General features: G+C 49.8%; 1 protein-coding gene and 1 long non-coding RNA gene across 2 annotated transcripts; both read right to left on the bottom strand.

Annotated features, from left to right (window-relative positions):
- Positions 1 to 6,605: 6,605 nt before the first annotated feature.
- On the bottom strand, positions 6,606 to 18,374 carry LOC129326359 (protein sel-1 homolog 3-like). Its single transcript, XM_054974515.1, has 10 exons — positions 18,351 to 18,374; positions 17,277 to 17,450; positions 14,141 to 14,488; positions 13,681 to 13,810; positions 11,575 to 11,721; positions 11,183 to 11,388; positions 10,358 to 10,507; positions 7,557 to 7,676; positions 7,313 to 7,453; positions 6,606 to 6,716 (listed from the first exon to the last, which is right to left on the bottom strand). Exons 1-10 carry the CDS (start codon positions 18,372 to 18,374, stop codon positions 6,627 to 6,629), a joined length of 1,530 nt encoding a protein of 509 aa, XP_054830490.1. The 3' UTR covers positions 6,606 to 6,626.
- A 7-nt stretch (positions 18,375 to 18,381) lies between these two features.
- LOC129325511 (uncharacterized) lies at positions 18,382 to 19,985 on the bottom strand. The gene is made up of 3 exons (XR_008596640.1): positions 19,920 to 19,985; positions 19,676 to 19,816; positions 18,382 to 18,413 (listed from the first exon to the last, which is right to left on the bottom strand). It is a non-coding gene; the product is annotated as an uncharacterized LOC129325511 (long non-coding RNA).
- Between the last annotated feature and the right edge of the window lie 7,294 nt (positions 19,986 to 27,279).

Here is a 27,279-nt window from a genome sequence, read left to right as displayed (position 1 = left end):
ATTTGTGCAAAATCTACAGATCAAAGGGGTGCAGAGTTTTGGATCCCTCTGATCTTCCCCCATCAGCTCTTCCATAAATAATCCATAAATAATCCTGTCCCATGCTCAGGAGCTATCAGTCAACCATTTGGTTGTGCTTGTTTACTCAGAGATGCTCGATCAAACCTTGTCTCATTTTACTGCTTTACAATGCCGGAGACTTATTATTGAATTATTGTTTTAAGCAAGAGGGCAGCTTTCTAGCTGTCAGGTATGTGCATTTCTCCTGCACGTCCTCAGACTTTGGTCTGAGCCCCCTTCTTCTCCCTGCGATGTGCTGAACACCTCAAAGCTGGTCCCTTATGGACCTCCCCCCTACCCCCGTGTCTCCAAGACTGGTAACTATGGCTTCCTCTTGCATTGCTCTCCACTTTCCTTATTGTTGTCTAGTTTGATGTGTGTATGAGAGCTGTGTGCACTCTGTGTAACTGATCTTTTGCTGCTACTTTAATAAAAGTCACGCCTATTGAACATCTGCCTGCTTATTAAAAGAGTTCTCCCGGGGCAAGTAATCCTGGTATATATTGGTTAAAAGATCCCCCGTTACCACCTCTCACTGGGCCGTCTCCTTGCTCTGCTAATTTCCCCAAATCTCAAGGAGACTCATTCTGGTAACAGTGTAAGAATCTGTTAGAGCAAGTGTAAAACTACGCTGCGGAATTAAACGCCGAGCTGGTTAGAGAGGCAAAAGCTTTATCTGAGGAAGTTACATACTTGAGGGAAGGAGGGAGAGATAGATCCTAGCTATCTGACTACATCTTGCAGAGACAGAGAAGAAGTGTGGAGCAGGAGAGAGAAGAAGCAGGATATTGCCCTGTTTAGCCCAATAGGAGACAAGACAAGGAAATGACCCCCAGGAAACAAGAGAGATCCTGCTCTCACTGTCCTAACTAGGTGATCCTTGCTGCCCCCTGCATGGTAGGCTCCTCTTCCTTCTTGCTGCTGCAGTACACCAGACATTGCTATTTCCAATACCCCTTCTCAATGTCTAGTGTACAAAGTCCACAAAATTCAGTCTTTCACGTAGACTTTGAAATTTCTCTTTGGCAAGTGGCTTGGTGAAGACATCTGCTATCATTTCTTCTGTAGGGCAGTACTGTAGCTCAACAAGCCCGTCTTCTTGCATATTTCTCACAATGTGACTCTTTATGTCAATGTGCTTGGTTCTTGATCCAATTCTTTCTGTATTTGCAAGCTTTATGCAAGATTGATTATCTTCAAAGAGTTGTATAGGTTTGGGTTCATTTATCCCAAAGTCTTCTAATAGTTGTAGAATCCACTTGAGTTCTTGGCATGCTTCTGCTGCTGATATGTATTCAGCTTCTGTAGTTGATGCCGCTACTAGGTCTTGCTTTCTGCTTGTCCAACTGATTGCTCCTCCACCATAAAAGAATACTCGTCCACTGGTAGACTTTCTGTCTGTGATGTCTTCTGCCCAGTCAGCATCCATGAATCCCACTAGGCTGGGATTGTCGCTTGCTGGTAGCTTGAGCTTCAGTTGTGCAGTACCTCTCAGGTATCTTGCCAGGCTTTTGACTGCTTGCCAGTCATTCACACTTGGTGATGCATTTTTCCTGCACAGTATTCCAGCTGCTGCTGCTATGTCAGGTCTGGTCACTGTACTTATGTAGAGCAGTTTTCCAATTGCTTCTCTGTATACTTTGATGTTTCTCAGAGGTTCATTGTTTCCATTTTGTTTCAGGAAATCTGTTTCCATTGGAGTACATGTTGGTTTTCCATCTTTCATGTCCATGTAGTCTAGGAAATCCATGATCTTTTGCTTTTGATTGAGAAGATAGCTTCCATCTTCCTCTCGCTCTATTTGAACTCCAAGGTAAAAACTGACATTTCCAAGACGCTTTACTTCAGCCTCTTGGTTCAGGTGCTGAATTATTTCATCACAATCTTGTTGATCTTCATAACAAAGAAGAATATCATCTACATAAATCAGAATAAAAGTCCATTTGTTGTCTTTCTTTATTGAGTACAGGCAGCGTTCTGCCCCGCCTTGCTTGAATCCTTCTTTGATGAGCATTTGGTTCAGTTTCTGGTTCCAGGCTCTTGCAGCCTGTTTTAGTCCATAAATGCTCTTCTGCAGTTTGCATACAAGTCCTCTGTCTTTGGACTGTTCAAATCCAGGAGGCTGTGTCATATACACGTCTTCTTCCAGCTCTCCATGTAGAAAAGCAGTTTTCACATCCAGGTGCTCCACATGTATCTTCCTTGCGGCTGCTATGCTCAGCAGTGTTCTTACCGAAGTGTGTTTCACTACTGGCGCAAAGGTTTCATCATAGTCTTCTCCATACTTCTGGGAATATCCCTTTGCAACTAGTCTTGCTTTGTACTTTTGTACTTCTCCATCTGCATCAAGTTTGGTTTTGAAAATCCATTTGCATCCTACTGTCCTTTTTCCAGGTGGTAGTTCTGTGAGGATCCATGCCTTGTTCTGGATCAGAGAGTCAATTTCCTCTTTTGCAGCTTTTCTCCATGTCTCTGCTTCTCTTGTTGGCATTCCTTCTATGTCTTCCCCGCTAGAAGGTTCTGGTACAGCTTCTGTTTTTGCCAGGTAAGAGAATTTCAGTGGTGGAACTCCTTTGTTTGTTCTGTCTGAGCGTCTGACACTTGGCTCTGCTTCCCCTTCTCTTTCTGTGGGCTCTGCAGGTGTCTCTTGCGTCTCAGTCAGGTCCCAGAGTTGCACAATCTCTGGCTGCTGTGCTGCATCCGCTTCCTTTGGTGTAGACTCTCTGGTGTCAGGCTTGCTTGCCTTCTCTTCTTCATCAATGTGCACCACATGGCGGATCTTCACCGTGTCTGTCTCTGGGTTGAGGATTCGATATCCCTTGCATCCCAGTGCATATCCAACAAATATGCCTGCTTCTGTTCTGAGATCCATCTTAGACCTCTTTTTCTTCGGAACATAAGTGTAGGCCTTTGATCCAAACACTCTCAGATGCCTTACATTGGGCTTGCGGTTGTACCACAGTTCAAATGGTGTGCTGCTTGCACCCTTTGTAGGTAGCATGTTCTGCAGATAGGCAGCAGTGTTGCTAGCTTCTCCCCAATATTTTTGAGGTAGCTGTGCTTCTTGCAGCATGCTCCTGCACATTTCTGTGAGAGAACAATTTTTCCTCTCCGCTATCCCGTTGAGTTCGGGGGTGTATGGCACGGTCAGGTGATGCTCTATTCCTTCATCTGCTAGGAAGCTTGTCATCTCCTTCCCCACGTACTCGCCTCCATTGTCTGTGCGGATAGCCATTGGTTTTCTCTGGAATCTGTTCTGCACCATTGCTAGGTACACTTTGAATTTTTCCAGTACTTGGCTCTTTTCCTTGAGCAGGTAAATCACAGTAAATCTTGAAAAATCATCAGTAAAAGTCAGAAAGTACTTACTTCCACTGGGTGTTTCTGTTCCCATGGGTCCACAGACATCACTGTGAATCAGCTCCAGTGGTCTTGTCGTCTGCTTCTCACTCTGTTTGGTGAAAGAAGGTCTTGTGCCTTTGGCTTGAATACAGCAAACACATTTCTCTGCATCAGGACATTTTCTCATTTGCAAATCATTAGTCAGATTCTGCCTTTCAAGCTGATATATATAATCCATATTAGCATGTCCAAGCCTTCTATGGATAAGACTGGTACAATTCTTGTGGGTGCACTTTTCAATTAAATTCACTGCGCCTTCAGAGCAATCCAGCATATACAGGCCATCCTCTAATGTGCCTTGTGCAATTAACTCACCTTCATTGCTAATAAAACATTTCTCTCCTTTGAATACAGTTTCAATTCCTTTCTTTGCCATAATTGAAACCGATAATAAGTTAGTCTTAACTTCAGGTACGCAGAGACAATCAGTGATCTGCACTTCTCTAGTTTGGCCACTGGGTAGCGCGCAACATGCAGATACTGTCCCTTGTCCCCGGGCCGTTAAAGCTTCTCCATTTGCCGTATACCGTTTTTCATGACTATCATTCATCTCATTAAAGAAACTTTCTTGATTGCATAGATGGTTAGTACATGCACTGTCAATTGCCCATTTGCATATGCTTTGATCATTCTTGCCAACATTTAAACAATTCTTATCAAATCTGTTTTTCCTTTGACCATCGGCATTAGGTGACTTAATGGCTGCATTAGCATTCCTAAAGCCTTTTGTTTCCGTCCCTCGTGGCGGTTTGCTCACTCTCTGTGAATCACGAAACCAACAGTCTTCCTTTAAATGTCCTTTCTTTCTGCAGATGCTGCAGATGAAATCATTTCTTGAACTGACTCTTAAAGCTAGGTCTTTTGGCTCACTTTTATAAAACTGTTTGTTAAGGCTTTCCTCTGAGAGTCTTGCAAGTACATAGTTTAAGGTTAGACTTTCTTTCATTTCCAAAACATGTACTATGCTTGTATAAGATTGAGGAAGGCTAGATAGCAGAATTATAGCCAAATCCTCATCCTGGAGCTCCTTTCCAAGGGATCTTAATTTCTGTGTTAATTCCATGAAATCTGCAATATGATCTTTCAGCTGTTGCTGTGGCTTCATCTGAATCCGATACAATTGCCTCATTAGCAAAATTTTAGTTTTAATTGATTCTTGACGGTTTATTTCTAGAAGAGACGTCCACATTTGTCTAGAAGTGGGCTCATGAATAACTCTTATCAATTGTTTATCACTTAAAGCATTAATGATAATAGATCTTGCCTTGTTGTCTTGATTGACCCATTTGGCTTCCTTCTGAGGATCTCCAGTCGGTTTTTCATCTGTTACTGCAGACCAGACGTCCAATTGTATGAGGTGCGCTTTTATTCTTTCTGCCCAAAGATTGTAGTTTCTCCCATCTTGTAACCAATCGACTTGGAACCCCTACTGTGCACTATAGGAGTCCACCATTTTTCCTCTATTGTCTGCCCTCTATACTTTAGCCTGCGGCTATGGCAGGAGTTTTATTGCTCTCTCTTAACTTCAGCTTGCGTTAATTGCCTCTGGGCCCATAACCCGGTTAGAGCGAGTGTAAAACAACGCTGCGGAATTAAACGCCGAGCTGGTTAGAGAGGCACAAGCTTTATTTGAGGAAGTTACATACTTGAAGGGAAAGAGGGAGAGATAGATCCTAGCTATCTGACTACATCTTGCAGAGAGTGAGAAGAAGTGTGGCAGGAGAGAGAAGAAGCAGGATATTGCCCTGTTTAGCCCAATAGGAGACAAGACAAGGAAATGACCCCCAGGAAACAAGAGAGGTGCTACTCTCACTGTCCTAACTAAGTGATCCTTGCTGCCCCCTGCATGGTAGGCTCTTCTTCCTTCATGCTGCTGCAGTACACCAGACATTGCTATTTCCAACACTGCTTATCCCTGGTGGGGACTCTTGGACCTTCTTGCAGGAGACAGGGACAGCCCATCACGCCCACCCCCCATTCCTGGGAAACTCACCTCATCTCTGCCTTTCCCCGGGTACTGGCCGTAGGCATAGAAGGCCCCGAGGTTGGAGGGGGCCACGGGGTCCCCCATCTCGTCGGCCTTCTCCCAGAACTCCACGGCCCTCCTGTAGTCATTCTCAAAGACCTGATAATACCATCCCAAGGCTGTGAGAGCTGGGAGGAAACCCTGCAGGGTTGGGGGGAGATAGTGGAAGCAGAGAATTTTTTAAACATCCACCTTATGTCGAATGCAGGCTCCCCCAGATGCAGATCTTCCTTCCCGGTGGAACCCAAACCTTGCTGTCTGCCTTTTCAACTGTTCTACTGGCTATTATTGTCATTTCCTCCATGGAATGGGAAGGGACCCTCAGTGGGTCTTCAAACCCACCCCCTACACTGTCATAAACTCTCTGCTGATGGACACCTATGGATTTATGGCTGGAAAGTCCATCCTGCCTCTGGGATTGAAGCCAGATCCCACCCCAATATTATCCACCAGAGACTTAGCCAACCAGTTCTGAAAAGCCTCCTGAGAAAGTGGTAGTTTCAGGTAGGTAGCTGGGTTGGTCTGGGGTAGAATGGTAGGGTTTGAGCCAGTTGAACCTCAGAGGCCAACAAAATTTTCAGGGTGTGAGTTTTAGCGAGTCAGAGCTCCCTTCTTCGGATACCAAAAGTAATAAGAAACTGCTAATAAGCCATGACAGCTGAATGAACCTTCTGTGTCCGGAGGTAGGCCCTCCATCGAGGTTGCCCCATTATGGCTGGCTCGGGAAGCCCTGCAGCTTTGGAGCTCTGAAACTGTGTGTTGGAATGGTCGGTTTGCCAAAGGAGTTGCCAACAGATTTCCCCTGAAAAGTTTTACCATGTCAGTCCAAACACCGGGCTCTGTCCTGTGGGACTCTCTGACTCCTAGCTTAGGGGGCTGGGCCACTTGCAGTCCCGAGACTCACTTTGAACAGGAGAAAGCTGAGATTAGGGGGGATGAGGTTGCTCGAGGGCAGAAGTTGCCCAGGGGTCTCTCACGGGCATGTGCTCTGCCATGCGCTGGGATGTAGCCCACAGTACCTGAACCAACTGCCACACTCACCTGCTCCGCTGCCTGATTGAGCAAGTCCAGAGCTTTGGGGATATCATGCTTCACTCCTTGGCCCTGGAGACAAAAGCTTGTGTGGTCAACGGGTGACTCACTTCCCATTGTGGCTTGCAGTGGAAATAAGGCTCTGCTGTCTGGAACAGCCTCCTGTCCACGGCACTACAGGCACGGTCACAGTCCCCTGCGATTAGAGAGAACAGAACAGAGTGCTTTGGTGTGGACAGCTGGTGGCGCGAAGAGCCGTTAGGTGACCCAAAGAAACGTTACTGTGCCGATAACAGGTAGGACGCTATATGCTGTAAATTTAACGGAAGAGATGCCCGTGTGACGACGGCCCTGGCACCTGCACTGCATCAGTATGTGATCGCTCCAAACAGATCACTCAAGGGGAGTAAATGAATGAGTGACTGAAAGAGGACACGCATAAAGGAATTAAGTGGTTTCAGGAGAAGGGCAGGTCAGAGAAGTCATCTTGCCCCTGTGATCTTTGGGCCTAAGGGAAGGGGCGCTGCAAAGGAATACATGGATCAGGGCTTGGCTCGTTTCCACAAGTCATCAACGATGACAAGACCCAGAGGAAATTGCAATTTGCCGTGGCACACTCTCTGGCATGAATTATGCAGGTTGGCCCGTTGTGGAGCTAACTGAGGGCTTGAGGATGGACTAGATGGCCTTTAGACTCCCCCTTCTGATCCAACCCTGTGATGCCAAGCCCACAGCACGCTGACCCTGGCAGCCCACGGCCATGGGGAAAAAGAGACGGGTGCCATTGCTCACCTTCAGAAGCACCACTCCATAGTCGTACATCAGGGTGGGGTCTTTGAGCCGAGCGGCTCCTTTCTCGTAGAACTTCACCGCTTCCTTCAGCTTGCTGGAGATTCCTTGCTGCCCCCAGAACAACATCCTGCTCACCGCTTGCTGGAAGAGAGGGAGGGGCACGTGGGCACAGTTGGCACGACCTCTCCGGACCACCATCGTGGCGATGGAGGAACACAGACGCTTTGGGGAGACTTGAGCCTACCTGAGCCTCGGCCATGCCTCTCCGAGCCTGGAACCTCAGCCACACAAAGAGGTCATCGTTCTCTTTGGTCTGCAGCTTGAGGGCGTCCTCGTCAGTCAGCCGGATGTGCTCCACAAAGGCCTGTGTGGGGAATGGCAAGATAGCAACAACGGGCCCAGAACTGAGCAGAACTCGAGGCTCAGGATTTGAACACAGGGTGGGCAAGCGCAAGAGCTGAAGAGCAATTCTCAGCTTCTCCACGAAAACGCTACACGGCTAACTCCTCTGCATCTGATAGCAGAGTTTGCGCAATCACTTCTCCATCTCAGACCTGCAGTGCCCCTGCCAGGCACAGAAGACCTCACTACACCAGATGGAGCAACGGCAAGGAAGCTTTACAGGAGCAAAGCCTCAAAGTGGGAGAAGGATGCTCTTATTCCTGGTGATCTCATAACATGAACGGACAAAATCAGCAAGTGCCTGTACGCACGGCTTTCTCTGTTGTGGCCCCCACCCTATGGAACAGCAGGTTTGTTGAGATCAAGAAGGATTCCACCCTCCTGTCTTTCCATAATCTATGCAAAACTGAATTATTCCAGAGGGCTTTTTGCACAGGACTATACTGTAATAACATGATTCAGAAAGAAGCTTGGGGTAAAGGGTTAGGAACTGTAGACTATACCACTGTATACGCTTCGTACTATCTTGTGCTGCAAGTAAGTTCCTAGTATGTATTTTTTGCATCATTTAATGTGTCATCTTAATACTTATGCTTTGCTTCACTACTGTTTCTGATCTCTGGTTGATTCCAGGTTTCTACAAGTCAAACCCGATTGCATTTTCTATTGGATGTTCCATCTGGATGATTGTATCGACTTCTTCTGAGAAATCCGCCTTGAGTCCAGTGGGAAAGACAGACTATAAATAATATAAGTAAAGAAACTAAGCGGGGGGGGGCAGACATCTCTGTACATTTAGCTCATGCTCCTAAGCGCAAGCTCAAAGCGAAAACAATGTTCCGTTTCAATGATGCTTAGATGTTTCCTTGCAAGGTCTTCGAAGAGAGCTATCTAGCTGTTCAGATTGCACAAAGCTGCCTGTATTGAACCTGCTCACAGTGGTGGTTCGCTGGCTACCATCAGGTGGCACCCACCATGTGTGTGAGCAGAGCCTGCCTACTCATATCCCAGCCTCAGTGTTTCTTACACTTGTCTCCCATGTGGAGAAGAATGTAGAGATGGCGTGCCTTTCGCTACTCACTGCCTCCTGGACGTAAACCTGCCTTCCTCCCTTCTCCACCCACCCTGGAGAAAAATCAGGAAGTGGCAGGACCACGAGATGGGCAGAACTCCTCCCTCTGTGGCTCCCTCTCCACCTCCTCCTCCACTGCACGATACTTGGGGGGAGAGTTTGAGGGGCTGGAAATGGAGGACTGTGTGATGCCGGGTTGCACAAAACACACTAGTATTCCAGAGAGACTAGCAGAGCTGGTAAGGGGGCAGGCCAGATTCTTCTGTATCCTTCCTGTCTATTCAGGGGGAATTAGCTGTGAATTTCCTGCATTGTGCAGGGGGTTGACTAGATGACCCTCAGGTTCCCCTCTAGTTTCATTTCTATTCTGCTTCTGTCTCTTTTCTTTCCAGCTACTTTCATCCATCATGGTCCGTATTGCTTATTCTGACTGGCAGCGGCTCTCCAGGGTCCCGGGCTGAGGTCTTCCCCATCCTCTACTGCCTGGTCCTTTTAACTGGAGCTGCTGGGGTTTGAACCTCAGTCCTCCCGCATGCCAAGCAGATGCTCTACCGCTGAGCCACAGGATCCAATCAGAATGGCTTTGCCTCTTGGATTCACTGGTGGCACGCCAGGCTGTGCTCTGGGAAGGCTGGCAGTGCTTTGGGTCATCCCCAGCCTTCTTCTAGGCCTTGCCTTGGGCTGAGGCCAGCTTGCAAGAGCCACAGCAGAGAGAGAAGAGCGAACACGGGAGAGGAGGAACCTCTCTGAGCATGGCACGCTTGGGAAGGGAGCGCTCTGCTCACGAAGGCTGGGGCTGCATCTTCCACAAGTACATTTTCTCCACATTACACAGTTCATATGAGTAGACCAAGGTAATCTGGACAAATATATGGAGCAGAGGTCCATTAGTGGCTATTAGCCACAGGAGATAGATGGTATTCTCTTTGTGGGGAGGTGGTGCTCTGTTGTCTTGGTGCTGGAAGGAAGGCAGTGGGAGGGCTTCTGGTGTCCTGGCCTCACTGACAGTCCTTTAGATGGCACTGGATTTCTAGCCACTGTGTGTGACAGAATGTTGGACTGGATGGGCCACTGGCCTGATCCAACATGGCTTTGCTTATGTTCTTATTGCCATCTCAGGGTTGATCAATAAAGCATAAACTAGACCGTAGAACAGTTTTACCTGTTTAGCAGTTGCCTGGTTCAGCTAAGCCTTCCTGGATCTTGTCAGTTCTAGCTGGTGTGGGATGTTTGTGGACGGCTCTGGGTGTGTGTATGAACTACCTTTCTGCCTGCTGTCCTCAGGCCAGGAAAGGGGCTCATACCTTCTCTGGTAGTGGTGGAGAGCACCATCAAGTCAAAGACAACTAGTGGTGACCCCTGCTGGGGTTTTCATGGCAAGAGACTAACAGAGGTGGTTTGCCATTGCCTGCCTCTGCAACCCTCATCTTCTCTGGAGCTCTCCCATCCAAGGCTGACCCTGCCCAGCTTCTGAGATCTGATGAGATCAGGCTAGCCTGCCCCCCCCCCCCAAGGTCAGGGCACACCTTCTCCAGAAACAACTAATTTAAGAGCGAGAGGGAAAACTGCACCTGCCCCTCCCTGGACAGCTCCCGGTCAGCTACGGTCTGGGCTGCAACGTTGGCGTAGTAGGCGTAAGAGAGGTCGTGGTCCACAGGAAGTCCATCCACCCCCAGGTGGTGTTTGTGGCCCAGCTGCATTCCGGAAAGACGATCGTCCGCCTGGGCGGAGAGAAGGCCAAATTTCAGGGTCTGAGAGAGAAAAGTGGGGGCATTAATGACAAGGGTACAAACGGCTACGGCACTACACCAGGCCTGATGCTGACACATGCTACAGCCACTGGACAGCGGCTCTGTTGTTTCTCTGCTCTCCACCCCTCACCTTGGAGCCTCCCAGTTGGCTGCCTGTGGTGGGAGATACAAGGTTAAACACAAGCTAGCATAGAGAGCGGTGCCCAGTCACCCCCCACTGTTCCCATAACATGTTGCAGGAAGCTGCAGAAACAAAACATTCTCAGGATGAGCCGAGGTCGTAGACAAAACAGTTCAGTCTTTGAAGTAGATTGCACCTGCAAGGGAAGAAAGCTTGCAAAGACATAGTTAAAATGGCGTTGCTCTGGCTACATAAGATCATACAAAGTCAGACCTGACAGTGGGATCCTTCTGTCTCTAGCAGCCATAACTGAGCACGAGAACCTGCCTTCTCCTGAGACAGACCCTTGGCCCATCAGGGCCAGTCTGGTCTCCTCTGACCTGCAGCCACTCGTCAGGGTTTCAGGCAGAGAGGGGTCTTTGTCAGCGCCTGCAGCCCGGTGATGCCAGGAACTGAACCTGTGTGCACAACGGGCACTCTAGCGAATAAAAGGGCAGTGTGATACCAGCCCCATGAAGAGGTACCTTGGTGGAGTCCAAGGGCAGTCCCAAGCCAGTCCGGTGCAGGGTGGAGATGAGATAGAGGGCTCGGGAGTGTCCCAGGCATCCGGCCTGCAGCAGCTGGGGGTAAAAGTTGTTCAAATGGGCCAGATCCTGTAGACCTGCCACTCGCTTCTCAAACCTTTGGAAGAGTGCGCCGGCCACGGTCTCCATGTTCACGAACTGGTCACCTGCAGAGACGGGAGACCTCAGCTGTTAAGACAAATCTCTTTCACTATCCCTTTGAAATGAGAGTAAATGAGCGAAGGCAAAGGCCATTGAATTAGCAGCCTCAGGCCCAACTGCGTGGCTCCACAGTTCTGTGGCCATTTGTGGAGACCTGCAAGAGCCTTGCTCTCTAATGGCCGCAGATTTACCTCTTCTCCAAACTGCCCGCTGCAGAAGGGTGTATACGGCTGCTCGCCGGCGGGGATACGGGGCTTCCCACTGCCAACAGCGTGGCTCCCCAGGAGAACTTGTCCTCTGCTGCACAGCAAGAGCCTCGTATTCGGGATGGCATGTTTCTGAAACAGTAAGGAGGAGGGAGTCTGGAAGAGGACGCAGTGTGGAAGGCCCTTCCAAAAGTTCAGTCCTGCGCAGAGGCCCACAGACCTTCTTCCCACACCCCTGCCCAGTCCCGCACAACGACATGTCTTCAGTGCCAGTCATGCACTTAGTGCTGTACACAGGGCAGAAGAGCCACACAGGCATGGCCTCAGCGCTCCAGGAGTCAGTGTTATAAGGGGAGGAGACAGCTGCAGAAGAGTATGGCAAGACAGGAGCAAATGGAGGGGAGGGGAGGGGAGGGGGAGGCAGGTAAAAGGGTCCAGGAAGGCTGGTTAGTGTTTTACCCTGAAGGCACACGCCGTACCTTGGGGCCTGTATTCTACTACACAGTTCCAAGGACTTTCTAAACATTTTAATTTTTGTTTTTAGTTTGTATAATGTTCATTGTCTTGAATTTCTTGATTGTGCAGGGGGTTGGACTAGATGACCCTGGAGATCCCTTCCAATCTATGATTCTGTGACCCTATTTGGGTAGAAAGGTGGCAAACAAATGTTGGAAATAAATGGACAAATAAAACACAAATCTTTGAAAGAGGGGACAGCAAGCTTTTATGATTCTCCCCTTCCAGTACAGACCCCATTTAGCGCCCCCCTGCTGTTCTGGAGGGTTTGTTGCCCCAGGAATAAAAATTGGAGGGTCGGGGAGCTGCAGAGGGTGTGGGAGTCAGAGAACTGCTGTATGAAGTCCATAGATCTTTGGGTGCACATTGTTATAGCCGAATTTGCAGAGGAAAAAGTTGTCTTGGGCCACAGTTCAGTGTGCCAGGCCAGGGACAGCATTTCAGGGGGTCTGGGTAGGACAGGTGAAAGTTTTCCAAGCGGGGAGGGGTGGGAAATGAAGCTTAAATTGCACAATAAGAATGCCTTTAAGAGAATTTATTAAGATCTGTTAAAATATTCAGTACTTTACGTAGCTGGCCCCCCAAACGTGGCCCCATTGGTGCTGTTTGATTTGTTTTTACCTACAACGCTCTCAGAGAGCACAGTTTTGTGTTTTGAAAATGTGGCTTGCTGCCTTTCACAGAATCATAGAGTTGGAAGGGGTCATACAGACCTTCTAGTCCAGCCCCCTGCCCAATGCAGGGTGTGCCGAAAGCATCTCTGACGTATTCATCCAGCCTCCTCTTGAAAACTGCCAGTGAAGGGGAGCTCACCACCTCCCTAGGCAGCTGATTCCACTTTTGAACTACTCTGACCCTGAAAAAAGTTTTTCCTAATATCCAGCCAGTACCGTTCTGCATGTAATTTAAGCCCCTTGCTTCCAGTCCTATTCTCTGCTGCCAAATTATCCTCTGAAACTGCCAACTTTGAAATGACGAGGGCTGGATTCAAATCTGCGCATGCTTAATCCAAGAGGGGGCATTGCCACAGATTTCCATTTACTTATCTGAAATGTTCCTCTCCTCTATAGAGCAAGGCAGATTTCCAAAATGACCTGAGGCTGACTGACACAACGAAAAGAGCAACACAGCAGAGGTCTAACCCCCAAACTCTCCCGGGGAAGCAAATCTTGCTGGGAGACTAGCAAAAAAGAGAAGTGTCCACCTCCGAAGATCAAGCACACTGGGGAGGAACTGCTGTGCAGACCTCTCAAAGGGCCGCTGGGCTCTTCTTCTGCAGACTTTTCTGCCACGTCCCACGGTGGTCCTGGAGGCCCCCCACACCTGCTTTGGGGGAGGGCTGCACGGGAAGGGGTGGAGTGAGAAAGCCACGTTGCAAGCAGGTTCCAAGCCATTCTTTTGCAATGCTTTGGAGGGGCTGGGAAACCATCCTCCCTTGAAAAATCCATGCAGTGGGCCCAGTTCTGACACGCCAATCTCCCTTTGCCTTTGACTGACAGCAACTGCCCAGGGGGCTTACGTGGTCTCAAGAGGAGACTGGGCCACAGTCCCAGGAAAGAGGGAGGTGTGGCTCACCTTGCCAAAGCTTCCAAGCTCGCTGGAGTTGGTAGAGAGGCAGCCGGGCAAAAACAGCGTCCTTAAACTTTTGGCACGTGGCAAACCACTGGGGCAGATCCAGGTGTTGCAAGAGCTTTGGTGGTTCAGTCTAAGTGAGGAAGAAAGGAAACAAAGCGCATCCAGAGCATGAAGAGCTGGTTCATCACTTGATGGCTGTGAGATCAAGGGACGCTTTGCAAGTGTGGGAGGGTCATCACAGACCCAAGAGCATAGCCAACAGATAACCTTTGGCAGAATGGGTTTGGATCCTGCAGAAGAGATCTGTGGGATCTGTGCTTTTCCAGCAGGTGAAGTCTGCACACTCAGCCCGTGATGCTGTGCTAGCTCAGAAAATACCCCAAAGGAACTCACCTTGGGGAGTAACAGAAGAAGGACCCCAGGAGAGCCACCCCAGAGGACACAGAGAAGTAGGACTGACCTGCAATGAGGCCTGGGTGCTGCTCCTGTAGTAGCTGGAGGGGCCGAAAAATCCCTGCACCCCCAGGATGTACTTGGAGTCCCCCAGGACAAACCATCCCTCTTCGTCATTCAGATAAAGGCTCTCGGGAAACCTGCAGATGAGACCACAGGAGAAGGGGGAAGTCTCGTAGGGGAAGGTACATGGAAGGAACCAGGGCAGGTCTTTGCAGGGCTGGGGCTGGAGTCGTCTTGGCCCCAGAGATAATGTTTGCATGATCACGGCTGTCGGGTGGTCCCGGCAATTTCCTAGTTTCTGAACAGAGGTGGGGGCAGAGCAGTGCCTTTGGCTCTCTGCCGCTTCATCTTCCTGGGAAAGATTGGGGAGGGGGTCTGTGAGGTACAGGATTCTGACTTCCGGTTTGGGATCCATGGGGGTCTAACGCAGCTCTAAGAGCTGAGCTGTCCGGGCTGCTGATTTTAAGGCTGGGGGGGCAGAAAATCGCCCGCAGCCAACTGTTCTCAGGCGGAGAACAGGCTTTGAATGCTCAAGAACCTCAGGGCGCGTTGATCTCGGGCGAGGGGGGGTCCTACGCAACGGACTCCCACTTGTCCCTTGAGGTCCCACCCGAAGACAGGTTTGCCAAGATCTCTACAGCAGTCCTGGAGCCAATTCGGTTGGCATAAGACCTTCATGCCCAAGCTTCATACAGCAACAAGGGGAATCGGAGTGAATTTGGACATTGAAACAGTGATTACAACCCAATAAATTGACTAAGAAGGTAAAGATTACTATCTCTTGAAACGGGACGGATTATTTAAAGAACTAAAGTGCTACATTGAAATTAAGAACTGCGACAGAGTGATTAGAAGGAGGGGAAATTCCGGCAAGAAAAAGTTTTCAAAAGTGACTTTGTTAAAAGGAGTTAGCAAAGAAATTCAATTATAGTTTACATACCTGCGGCCGGGAAGAGATAAGGGGCTGTGAGAAAGTCTCAACATCGCGAGAACTGCTGTGGGTGGCAAAGGAACAGGAAGTACGTCAGAGCAATAGAGAGGCTGGAGAGAAGCGGCCTTTTCCAAGGAGCAGGAAGTAGAAGATCGCCATTTTGGAAAAGGGAAAGGTCGTGGCTTCAGCGGAAAAGGAAGTAGGCCATCTTGGAATTGGACTATAGTTCAAATAATCATAGAGAAAAGACGCCTGACATTTTGGATTGATTAAATGAACTGTTTTTAAAAAATAAAGTTAATTCGGGACTTTAAAAAAAAACAATATTGTAAAAAATAAACGCCACGGAGTTAAGAAGAAGAGTGGACTCGTGGGAGCGAGGTAAAGCCAGCCCCACGATGTCGAAAAAGGAGTGGCAAGCAGCGGTGGAAAATTTGGATAAAAAATTTACAGAAGCTAATAAGGAACTTAAGGAGATGATGCAAGGGATGATGAAAGAGATGGCGAAACAGCTTAAAGAGACATTTAAAAGTGAATTGGCAGAAGTAACGAAAGGTATGGAAAAAATACAGAATGAGCTACAAGCCACACAGCAAAGGGTTAAGGTAGTTGAAGCAGGGATGGACGATCTAGCAAACATGCAGAGGACGGAGATGAGAGCGATAAGAGGAAGAATGGCCGTGGCGGAAAGTAAACATATGGAGAAACAACTGAGATTTCGTGGTTTGCCGGAAATTGAGGGTAAATCTGCCCAAGAGCAAATTACAGAAATTCTAACTGAGTACCTGGGGAAAGAGGAAGAGGAAGTGGCGGCTATCCTAGACGTGGTATACAGAATAAATTCAAGAGTTGCGACCCAGAGGAAATTACCAAGAGACGTGATCGTGCAATTTACGACTAGAAAAACAAGGGAAATGGTTTTGAGTAAACAATTTCAAGATCCGTTAGAGGTCGATGGCAAAGCTGTGATCATTATGAAGGAATTGCCCAAATCGGTGTTGCTGGATCGGAAAAAGTATAAAGAGCTAGTCCAGATATTGAAAGACATGAAAATAAGATACAGATGGGAAATGCCTGAAGGATTGTCCTTCGAATTTGGAGGAGTTAAAAAGCGTATCAGATCTGAGTCAGAGATGGGCAAATTCATCAGGGACAATGAAAAAGACTTACCAACAGCAAGATCATGATTATGGAGTGCAAAATTATATCGTGGAATGTAAATGGATTTAATTCACCTAGTAAGAGAAAAAGTACCTTCCACTGGCTATTAAAACAAAAATGCGATATTGTATGTTTACAAGAAACCCATATTAAAAAGCAAGATGAAAAATATATAAAATTTGCAAGATTGGGAAGTGAATTTGTGGCTGCTTCCAAAAAAAAGAAAAGGGGAGTGGTGTTGTATATAAAAGAAGAATTGCAGCCCAAACTAGTGGTGAGAGATGAGGAAGCCAGATATTTAGCAGTGGAAATAATTTGGAATTCAAAAAAGTTATTGGTGATTGGGGTATATGCACCTAATGGAGCAAACGAAATTTTTTTTGAAGAGTTGGGGAAGCAATTGGATGAGCTATCGTATGATCAAATAATACTAGCCGGAGACTTCAATGGAGTAACCAATGTAGAAGAAGATAAGAAAACTACAGTTGCACGAAAGAAAAGAGGACATGTTTCCTCTATTGTCTGCCCTCTATACTTTAGCCTGCGGCTATGGCAGGAGTTTTATTGCTCTCTCTTAACTTCAGCTTGCGTTAATTGCCTTTGGGCCCATAACCCGGTTAGAGCGAGTGTAAAACAACGCTGCGGAATTAAACGCCGAGCTGGTTAGAGAGGCAAAAGCTTTATTTGAGGAAGTTACATACTTGAAGGGAAAGAGGGAGAGATAGATCCTAGCTATCTGACTACATCTTGCAGAGAGTGAGAAGAAGTGTGGCAGGAGAGAGAAGAAGCAGGATATTGCCCTGTTTAGCCCAATAGGAGACAAGACAAGGAAATGACCCCCAGGAAACAAGAGAGGTGCTACTCTCACTGTCCTAACTAAGTGATCCTTGCTGCCCCCTGCATGGTAGGCTCTTCTTCCTTCATGCTGCTGCAGTACACCAGACATTGCTATTTCCAACACTGCTTATCCCTGGTGGGGACGCTTGGACCTTCTTGCAGGAGACAGGGACAGCCCATCACGCCCACCCCCCATTCCTGGGAAACTCACCTCATCTCTGTCTTTCCCCGGGTACTGGCCGTAGACATAGAAGGCCCCGAGGTTGGAGGGGGCCACGGGGTCCCCCATCTCGTCGGCCTTCTCCCAGAACTCCACGGCCCTCCTGTAGTCATTCTCAAAGACCTGATAATACCATCCCAAGGCTGTGAGAGCTGGGAGGAAACCCTGCAGGGTTGGGGGGAGATAGTGGAAGCAGAGAATTTTTTAAACATCCACCTTATGTCGAATGCAGGCTCCCCCAGATGCAGATCTTCCTTGCCGGTGGAACCCAAACCTTGCTGTCTGCCTTTTCAACTGTTCTACTGGCTATTATTGTCATTCTTCCATGGAATGGGAAGGGACCCTCAGTGGGTCTTTAAACCCACCCCCCTACACTGTCAGAAACTCTCTGCTGATGGACACCTATGGATTTATGGCTGGAAAGTCCATCCTGCCTCTGGGATTGAAGCCAGATCCCACCCCAATATTATCCACCAGAGGCTTAGCCAACCAGTTCTGAAAAGCCTCCTGAGAAAGTGGTAGTTTCAGGTAGGTAGCTGGGTTGGTCTGGGGTAGAACGGTAGGGTTTGAGCCAGTTGAACCTCAGAGGCCAACAAAATTTTCAGGGTGTGAGTTTTAGCGAGTCAGAGCTCCCTTCTTCGGATACCAAAAGTAATAAGAAATTGCTAATAAGCCATGACAGCTGAATGAACCTTCTGTGTCCGGAGGTAGGCCCTCCATCGAGGTTGCCCCATTATGGCTGGCTCGGGAAGCCCTGCAGCTTTGGAGCTCGGAAACTGTGTGTTGGAATGGTCGGTTTGCCAAAGGAGTTGCCAACAGATTTCCCCTGAAAAGTTTTACCATGTCAGTCCAAACATCGGGCTCTGTCCTGTGGGACTCCCTGACTCCTAGCTTAGGGGGCTGGGCCACTTGCAGTCCCGAGACTCACTTTTAACAGGAGAGAGCTGAGATTAGGGGGGATGAGGTTGCTCGAGGGCGGAAGTTGCCCAGGGGTCCCTCACGGGCGTGTGCTCTGCCATGCGCTGGGATGTAGCCCACAGTACCTGAACCACCTGCCACACTCACCTGCTCCGCTGCCTGATTGAGCATGTCCAGAGCTTTGGGGATATCCTGCTTCACTCCGTGGCCCTGGAGACAAAAGCTTGTGTGGTCAACGGGTGACTCACTCCCCATTGTGGCTTGCAGTGGAAATAAGGCTCTGCTGTCTGGAACAGCCTCCTGTCCGCGGCACTACAGGCACCGTCACAGTCCCCTGCGATCACTGCAGGTGGATTCAGTTCACGCCTGGGCCGTCGTCACACGGGCTTTTATTTAGCGCTAAAATGGCGCTATTTCCTGGCAAACACCCACCTTATTCCAACACTGTAGCGATTTTCTCTCTTCTGCTTTGTGCTTGATAGTCGCGCTATTTTGTGCCTCAGTGTGAATGCCTCACATCGATGTATTTCGCCTCGCAACGCCCTATGCCCTCCCTTCAATCCCAGAATCCATTTCTTCCCGCAACTCCCCTTTTTTAAATTTTATTATGTCCTTATAATGCCATAACGACATAACACAATGCAAACTTTCTGCTGAAGTAAAAATGACTCAATCGCCATGGCAGTCTTCAGCGATGGGGATCACATCAGACAGGGAGTTTTCTGCGGGCAAAGGGCTATTTATATAATTTCAAAGTTGGAAAAACAAACAGGTCATAATGTTTTGCTCTAACGGAATGTTTATATGCTGTTATTCCGTTATCGTGGAATTAAACGCCAGAATAATTTAAAAAAGGGGGGGGGAGGAGCTGCTTCTGCGCGGTTAGAGAGAACAGAACAGAGTGCTTCGGTGTGGACAGCTGGTGGCGCGAAGAGCCGTTAGGTGACCCAAAGAAACGTTACTGTGCCGATAACAGGTAGGACGCTATATGCTGTCAATTTAACAGAAGAGATGCCCGTGTGACGACGGCCCTGGCACGTGCACTGCATCAGTATGTGATCGCTCCAAACAGATCACTCAAGAGGAGTAAATGAATGAGTGACTGAAAGAGGACACGCATAAAGGAATTAAGTGGTTTCAGGAGAAGGGCAGGTCAGAGAAGTCATCTTGCCCCTGTGATCTTTCGGCCTAAGGGAAGGGGCGCTGCAAAGGAATACATGGATCAGGGCTTGGCTCGTTTCCACAAGTCATCAACGATGACAAGACCCAGAGGAAATTGCAATTTGCCGTGGCACACTCTGTGGCATGAATTATGCAGGTTGGCCCGTTGTGGAGCTAACTGAGGGCTTGAGGATGGACTAGATGGCCTTTAGACTCCCCCTTCTGATCCAACCCTGTGATGCCAAGCCCACAGCACGCTGACCCTGGCAGCCCACGGCCATGGGGAAAAAGAGACGGGTGCCATTGCTCACCTTCAGAAGCACCACTCCATAGTCGTACATCAGGGTGGGGTCTTTGAGCCGAGCGGCTCCTTTCTCGTAGAACTTCACCGCTTCCTTCAGCTTGCTGGAGATTCCTTGCTGCCCCCAGAACAACATCCTGCTCACCGCTTGCTTGAAGAGAGGGAGGGGCACGTGGGCACAGTTGGCACGACCTCTCCAGACCACCATCGTGGCGATGGAGGAACACAGACGCTTTGGGGAGACTTGAGCCTACCTGAGCCTCGGCCATGCCTCTCCGAGCCTGGAACCTCAGCCACACAAAGAGGTCATCGTTCTCTTTGGTCTGCAGCTTGAGGGCATCCTCAGCAGTCAGCCGGATGTGCTCCACAAAGGCCTGTGTGGGGAATGGCAAGATAGCAACAACGGGCCCAGAACTGAGCAGAACTCGAGGCTCAGGATTTGAACACAGGGTGGGCAAGCGCAAGAGCTGAAGAGCAATTCTCAGCTTCTCCACGAAAGCGCTACACGGCTAACTCCTCTGCATCTGATAGCAGAGTTTGCGCAATCACTTCTCCATCTCAGACCTGCAGTGCCCCTGCCAGGCACAGAAGACCTCACTACACCAGATGGAGCAACGGCAAGGAAGCTTTACAGGAGCAAAGCCTCAAAGTGGGAGAAGGATGCTCTTCTTCCTGGTGATCTCATAACATGAACGGACAAAATCAGCAAGTGCCTGTACGCACGCTTTCTCTGTTGTGGCCCCCACCCTATGGAACAGCTTGTTTGTTGAGATCAAGAAGGATTCCACCCTCCTGGCTTTCCATAATCTATGCAAAACTGAATTATTCCAGAGGGCTTTTTGCACAGGGCTATACTGTAATAACATGATTCAGAAAGAAGCTTGGGGTAAAGGGTTAGGAACTGTAGACTGTACAGCCTGCCTACTCATATCCCAGCCTCAGTGTTTCTTACACTTGTCTCCCATGTGGAGAAGAATGTAGAGATGGCGTGCCTTTCGCTACTCACTGCCTCCTGGACGTAAACCTGCCTTCCTCCCTTCTCCACCCACCCTGGAGAAAAATCAGGAAGTGGCAGGACCACGAGATGGGCAGAACTCCTCCTTCTGTGGCTCCCTCTCCACCTCCTCCTCCACTGCACGATACTTGGGGGGAGAGTTTGAGGGGCTGGAAATGGAGGACTGTGTGATGCCGGGTTGCACAAAACACACTAGTATTCCAGAGAGACTAGCAGAGCTGGTAAGGGGGCAGGCCAGTTTCTTCTGTATCCTTCATGTCTATTCAGGGGGAATTAGCTGTGAATTTCCTGCATTGTGCAGGGGGTTGACTAGATGACCCTCAGGTTCCCCTCTAGTTTCGTTTCTATTCTGCTTCTGTCTCTTTTCTTTCCAGCTACTTTCATCCATCATGGTCCGTATTGCTTACTCTGACTGGCAGCGGCTCTCCAGGGTCCCAGGCTGAGGTCTTCCCCATCCTCTACTGCCTGGTCCTTTTAACTGGAGCTGCTGGGGTTTGAACCTCAGTCCTCCCGCATGCCAAGCAGATGCTCTACCGCTGAGCCACAGAATCCAATCAGAATGGCTTTACCTCTTGGATTCACTGGTGGCACGCCCGGCTGTGCTCTGGGAAGGCTGGCAGTGCTTTGGGTCATCCCCAGCCTTCTTCTAGGCCTTGCCTTGGGCTGAGGCCAGCTTGCAAGAGCCACAGCAGAGAGAGAAGAGCGAACACGGGAGAGGAGGAACCTCTCTGAGCATGGCACGCTTGGGAAGGGAGCGCTCTGCTCACGAAGGCTTGGGCTGCATCTTCCACAAGTACATTTTCTCCACATTACACAGTTCATATGAGTAGACCAAGGTAATCTGGACATCTCAGGGTTGATCAATAAAGCATAAACTAGACCGTAGAACAGTTTTACCTGTTTAGCAGTTGCCTGGTTCAGCTAAGCCTTCCTGGATCTTGTCAGTTCTAACGGGTGTGGGATGTTTGAGGACGGCTCTGGGTGTGTGTATGAACTACCTTTCTGCCTGCTGTCCCCAGGCCAGGAAAGGGGCTCATACCTTCTCTGGTAGTGGTGGAGAGCACCGTCAAGTCAAAGACAACTAGTGGTGACCCCTGCTGGGGTTTTCATGGCAAGAGACTAACAGAGGTGGTTTGCCATTGCCTGCGTCTGCAACCCTCATCTTCTCTGGAGCTCTCCCATCCAAGGCTGACCCTGCCCAGCTTCTGAGATCTGATGAGATCAGGCTAGCCTGCCCCCCCTCCCAGGTCAGGGCACACCTTCTCCAGAAACAACTAATTTAAGAGCGAGAGGGAAAACTGCACCTGCCCCTCCCTGGACAGCTCCCGGTCAGCTACGGTCTGGGCTGCAACATTGGCGTAGTAGGCGTAAGAGAGGTCCACAGGAAGTCCATCCACCCCCAGGTGGTGTTTGTGGCCCAGCTGCATTCCGGGAAGACGATCGTCCGCCTGGGCGGAGAGAAGGCCAAATTTCAGGGCCTGAGAGAGAAAAGTGGGGGCATTAACGACAAGGGTGCAAACGGCTACGGCACTACACCAGATCTGATGCTGACACATGCTACAGCCACTGGACAGTGGCTCTGCTGTTGCTCTGCTCTCCACCCCTCACCTTGGAGCCTCCCATCAGGGCCAGTCTGGTCTCCTCTGACCTGCAGCCACTCGTCAGGGTGTCAGGCAGAGAGGGGTCTTTGTCAGCGCCTGCAGCCCGGTGATGCCAGGAACTGAACCTGCGTGCACAACGGGCACTCTAGCGAATAAAAGGGCAGTGTGATACCAGCCCCATGAAGCGGTACCTTGGTAGAGTCCAAGGGCAGTCCCAAGCCAGTCCGGTGCAGGGTGGAGATGAGATAGAGGGCTCGGGAGTATCCCAGGCATCCGGCCTGCAGCAGCTGGGGGTAAAAGTTGTTCAGACGGGCCAGATCCTGTAGACCTGCCACTCGCTTCTCAAACCTTTGGAAGAGTGCGCCGGCCACGGTCTCCATGTTCACGAACTGGTCACCTGCAGAGACGGGAGACATCAGCTGTTAAGACAGATCTCTTTCCCTATCCCTTTGAAATGAGAGTAAATGAGCGAAGGCAAAGGCCATTGAATTAGCAGCCTCAGGCCCAACTGCGTGGCTCCACAGTTCTGTGGCCATTTGTGGAGACCTGCAAGAGCCTTGCTCTCTAATGGCCGCAGATTTACCTCTTCTCCAAACTGCCCGCTGCAGAGGGGTGTATACGGCTTCTCGCCGGCGGGGATACGGGGCTTCCCACTGCCAACAGCGTGGCTCCCCAGGAGAGCTTGTCCTCTGCTGCACAGCAAGAGCCTCGTATTCGGGATGGCATGTTTCTGAAACAGTAAGGAGGAGGGAGTCTGGAAGAGGACACAGTGTGGAAGGCCCTTCCAAAAATTCAGTCCTGCGCAGAGGCCCACAGACCTTCTTCCCCCACCCCTGCCCAGTCCCGCACAACGACATGTCTTCAGTGCCAGTCATGCACTTAGTGCTGTACACAGGGCAGAAGAGCCACACAGGCATGGCCTCAGCGCTCCAGGAGTCAGTGTTATAAGGGGAGGAGACCGCTGCAGAAGAGTATGGCAAGACAGGAGCAAATGGAGGGGAGGGGAGGGGAGGGGAGGGGGAGGCAGGTAAAAGGGTCCAGGAAGGCTGGTTAGTGTTTTACCCTGAAGGCACACACCGTACCTTGGGGCCTGTATTCTACTACACAGTTCCAAGGACTTTCTAAACATTTTAATTTTTGTTTTTAGTTTGTATAATGTTCATTGTCTTGAATTTCTTGATTGTGCAGGGGGTTGGACTAGATGACCCTGGAGATCCCTATTTAGGTAGAAAGCGGGGGGGGGGGGGGAGGCAGACATCGCTGTACATTTAGCTCATGCTCCTAAGTGCAAGCTCAAAGCGAAAACATTTCCAATGTTCCGTTTCAATGATGCTTAGATGTTTCCTTGCAAGGTCTTCCAAGTGAGCTATCTAGCTGTTCAGATTGCACAAAGTTGCCTGTATTGAACCTGCTCACAGTGGTGGTTCGCTGGCTACCATCACGTGGCACCCACCATGTGTGTGAGCACAGCCTGCCTACTCATATCCCAGCCTCAGTGTTTCTTACACTTGTCTCCCATGTGGAGAAGAATGTAGAGATGGCGTGCCATTCGCTACTCACTGCCTCCTGGACGTAAACCTGCCTTCCTCCCTTCTCCACCCACCCTGGAGAAAAATCAGGAAGTGGCAGGACCACGAGATGGGCAGAACTCCTCCTTCTGTGGCTCCCTCTCCACCTCCTCCTCCACTGCACGATACTTGGGGGGAGAGTTTGAGGGGCTGGAAATGGAGGACTGTGTGATGCCGGGTTGCACAAAACACACTAGTATTCCAGAGAGACTAGCAGAGCTGGTAAGGGGGCAGGCCAGATTCTTCTGTATCCTTCCTGTCTATTCAGGGGGAATTAGCTGTGAATTTCCTGCATTGTGCAGGGGGTTGACTAGATGACCCTCAGGTTCCCCTCTAGTTTCGTTTCTATTCTGCTTCTGTCTCTTTTCTTTCCAGCTACTTTCATCCATCATGGTCCGTATTGCTTACTCTGACTGGCAGCGGCTCTCCAGGGTCCCAGGCTGAGGTCTTCCCCATCCCAGAGGCCCACAGACCTTCTTCCCCCACCCCTGCCCAGTCCCGCACAACGACATGTCTTCAGTGCCAGTCATGCACTTAGTGCTGTACAAAGGGCAGAAGAGCCACACAGGCATGGCTTCAGCGCTCCAGGAGTCAGTGTTATAAGGGGAGGAGACCGCTGCAGAAGAGTATGGCAAGACAGGAGCAAATGGAGGGGAGGGGAGGGGAGAGGGAGGCAGGTAAAAGGGTCCAGGAAGGCTGGTTAGTGTTTTACCCTGAAGGCACACGCCGTACCTTGGGGCCTGTATTCTACTACACAGTTCCAAGGACTTTCTAAACATTTTAATTTTTGTTTTTAGTTTGTATAATGTTCATTGTCTTGAATTTCTTGATTGTGCAGGGGGTTGGACTAGATGACCCTGGAGATCCCTTCCAATCTATGATTCTGTGACCCTATTTGGGTAGAAAGGTGGCAAACAAATGTTGGAAATAAATGGACAAATAAAACACAAGTCTTTGAAAGAGGGGACAGCAAGCTTTTATGATTCTCCCCTTCCAGTACAGACCCCATTTAGCGCCCCCCTGCTGTTCTGGAGGGTTTGTTGCCCCAGGAATAAAAATTGGAGGGTCGGGGAGCTGCCGAGGGTGTGGGAGTCAGAGAACTGCTGTATGAAGTCCACAGATGTTTGGGTGCACATTGTTATAGCCGAATTTGCAGAGGAAAAAGTTGTCTTGGGCCACAGCAGTTCAGTGTGCCAGGCCAGGGACAGCATTTCAGGGGGTCTGGGTAGGACAGGTGAAAGTTTTCCAAGCGGCGTGGGGTGGGAAATGAAGCTTAAATTGCACAATAAGAATGCCTTTAAGAGAATTTATTAAGATCTGTTCAGTACTTTAAGTAGCTGGCCCCCAAAACGTGGCCCCATTGGTGCTGTTTGATTTGTTTTTACCTACAACGCTCTCAGAGAGCACAGTTTTGTGTTTTGAAAATGTGGCTTGCTGCCTTTCACAGAATCATAGAGTTGGAAGGGGTCATACAGACCTTCTAGTCCAGCCCCCTGCCCAATGCAGGATGTGCCGAAAGCATCTCTGACGTATTCATCCAGCCTCCTCTTGAAAACTGCCAGTGAAGGGGAGCTCACCACCTCCCTAGGCAGCTGATTCCACTTTTGAACTACTCTGACCCTGAAAAAAGTTTTTCCTAATATCCAGCCAGTACCGTTCTGCATGTAATTTAAGCCCCTTGCTTCCAGTCCTATTCTCTGCTGCCAAATTATCCTCTGAAACTGCCAACTTTGAAATGACGAGGGCTGGATTCAAATCTGCGCATGCTTAATCCAAGAGGGGGCATTGCCACAGATTTCCATTTACTTATCTGAAATGTTCCTCTCCTCTATAGAGCAAGGCAGATTTCCAAAATGACCTGAGGCTGACTGACACAACGAAAAGAGCAACACAGCAGAGGTCTAACCCCCAAACTCTCCCGGGGAAGCAAATCTTGCGGGGAGACTAGCAAAAAAGAGAAGTGTCCACCTCCGAAGATCAAGCCCACTGGGGAGGAACTGCTGTGCAGACCTCTCAAAGGGCCGCTGGGCTCTTCTTCTGCAGACTTTTCTGCCACGTCCCACGGTGGTCCTGGAGGCCCCCCACACCTGCTTTGGGGGAGGGCTGCACGGGAAGGGGTGGAGTGAGAAAGCCACGTTGCAAGCAGGTTCCAAGCCATTCTTTTGCAATGCTTTGGAGGGGCTGGGAAACCATCCTCCCTTGAAAAATCCATGCAGTGGGCCCAGTTCCGACACGCCAATCTCCCTTTGCCTTTGACTGACAGCAACTGCCCAGGGGGCTTACGTGGTTTCAAGAGGAGGCTGGGCCACAGTCCCAGGAAAGAGGGAGGTGTGGCTCACCTTGCCAAAGCTTCCAAGCTCGCTGGATTTGGTAGAGAGGCAGCCGGGCAAAAACAGCGTCCTTAAACTCTTGGCACGTGGCAAACCACTGGGGCAGATCCAGGTGTTGCAAGAGCTTTGGTGGTTCAGTCTAAGTGAGGAAGAAAGGAAACAAAGCGCATCCAGAGCATGAAGAGCCGGTTCATCACTTGATGGCTGTGAGATCAAGGGACGCTTTGCAAGTGTGGGAGGGTCATCACAGACCCAAGAGCATAGCCAACAGATAACCTTTGGCAGAATGGGTTTGGATCCTGCAGAAGAGATCTGTGGGATCTGTGCTTTTCCAGCAGGTGAAGTCTGCACACTCCGCCCGTGATGCTGTACTAGCTCAGAAAATACCCCAAAGGAACTCACCTTGGGGAGTAACAGAAGAAGGACCCCAGGAGAGCCACCCCAGAGGACACAGAGAAGTAGGACTGACCTGCAATGAGGCCTGGGTGCTGCTCCTGTAGTAGCTGGAGGGGCCGAAAAATCCCTGCACCCCCAGGATGTACTTAGAGCCCCCCAGGACAAACCATCCCTCTACGTCATTCAGATAAAGGCTCTCAGGAAACCTGCAGATGAGACCACAGGAGAAGGGGGAAGTCTCTTAGGGGAAGGTACATGGAAGGAACCAGGGCAGGTCTTTGCAGGGCTGGGGCTGAAGTCGTCTTGGCCCCAGAGATAATGTTTGCATGATCACGGCTGCCGGGTGGTCCCGGCAATTTCCTAGTTTCTGAACAGAGGTGGGGGCAGAGCAGTGCCTTTGGCTCTCTGCCTCTTCATCTTCCTGGGAAAGATTGGGGAGGGGGTCTGTGAGGTACAGGATTCTGACTTCCGGTTTGGGATCCATGGGGGTCTAACGCAGCTCTAAGAGCTGAGCTGTCCGGGCTGCTGATTTTAAGGCTGGGGGGGGGGCGGAAAATCGCCCGCAGCCAACTGTTCTCAGGCGGAGAACAGGCTTTGAACGCTCAAGAACCTCAGGGCGTGTTGATCTTGGGCGAGGGGGGGTCCTACGCAATGGACTCCCACTTGTCCCTTGAGGTCCCACCCGAAGACAGGTTTGCCAAGAT

The sequence above is a fragment of the Eublepharis macularius genome, chromosome 3, assembly GCF_028583425.1.
Source record: "Eublepharis macularius isolate TG4126 chromosome 3, MPM_Emac_v1.0, whole genome shotgun sequence".
Classification (NCBI taxonomy): Eukaryota; Metazoa; Chordata; class Lepidosauria; order Squamata; family Eublepharidae; genus Eublepharis; species Eublepharis macularius.
Note: the sequence above shows the minus strand (reverse complement) of the source record. Positions and strands in the feature narration are given on the sequence as shown.

Bases quoted from the DNA above. Each gene is read 5' to 3' on its own strand.
- LOC129326359 (XM_054974515.1), bottom strand. From the start codon at position 18,374: ATGCTCAATCAGGCAGCGGAGCAG. The intron at 10,508-11,182 runs GTACCTCTTCAT...CTCTCCGCCCAG, and splicing joins TGCCCTTGGACTCCACCAAG to GCGGACGATCGTCTTTCCGG. The intron at 7,454-7,556 runs GTAGGCTCAAGT...CCTCTCTTCCAG, and splicing joins GAGGCATGGCCGAGGCTCAG to CAAGCGGTGAGCAGGATGTT.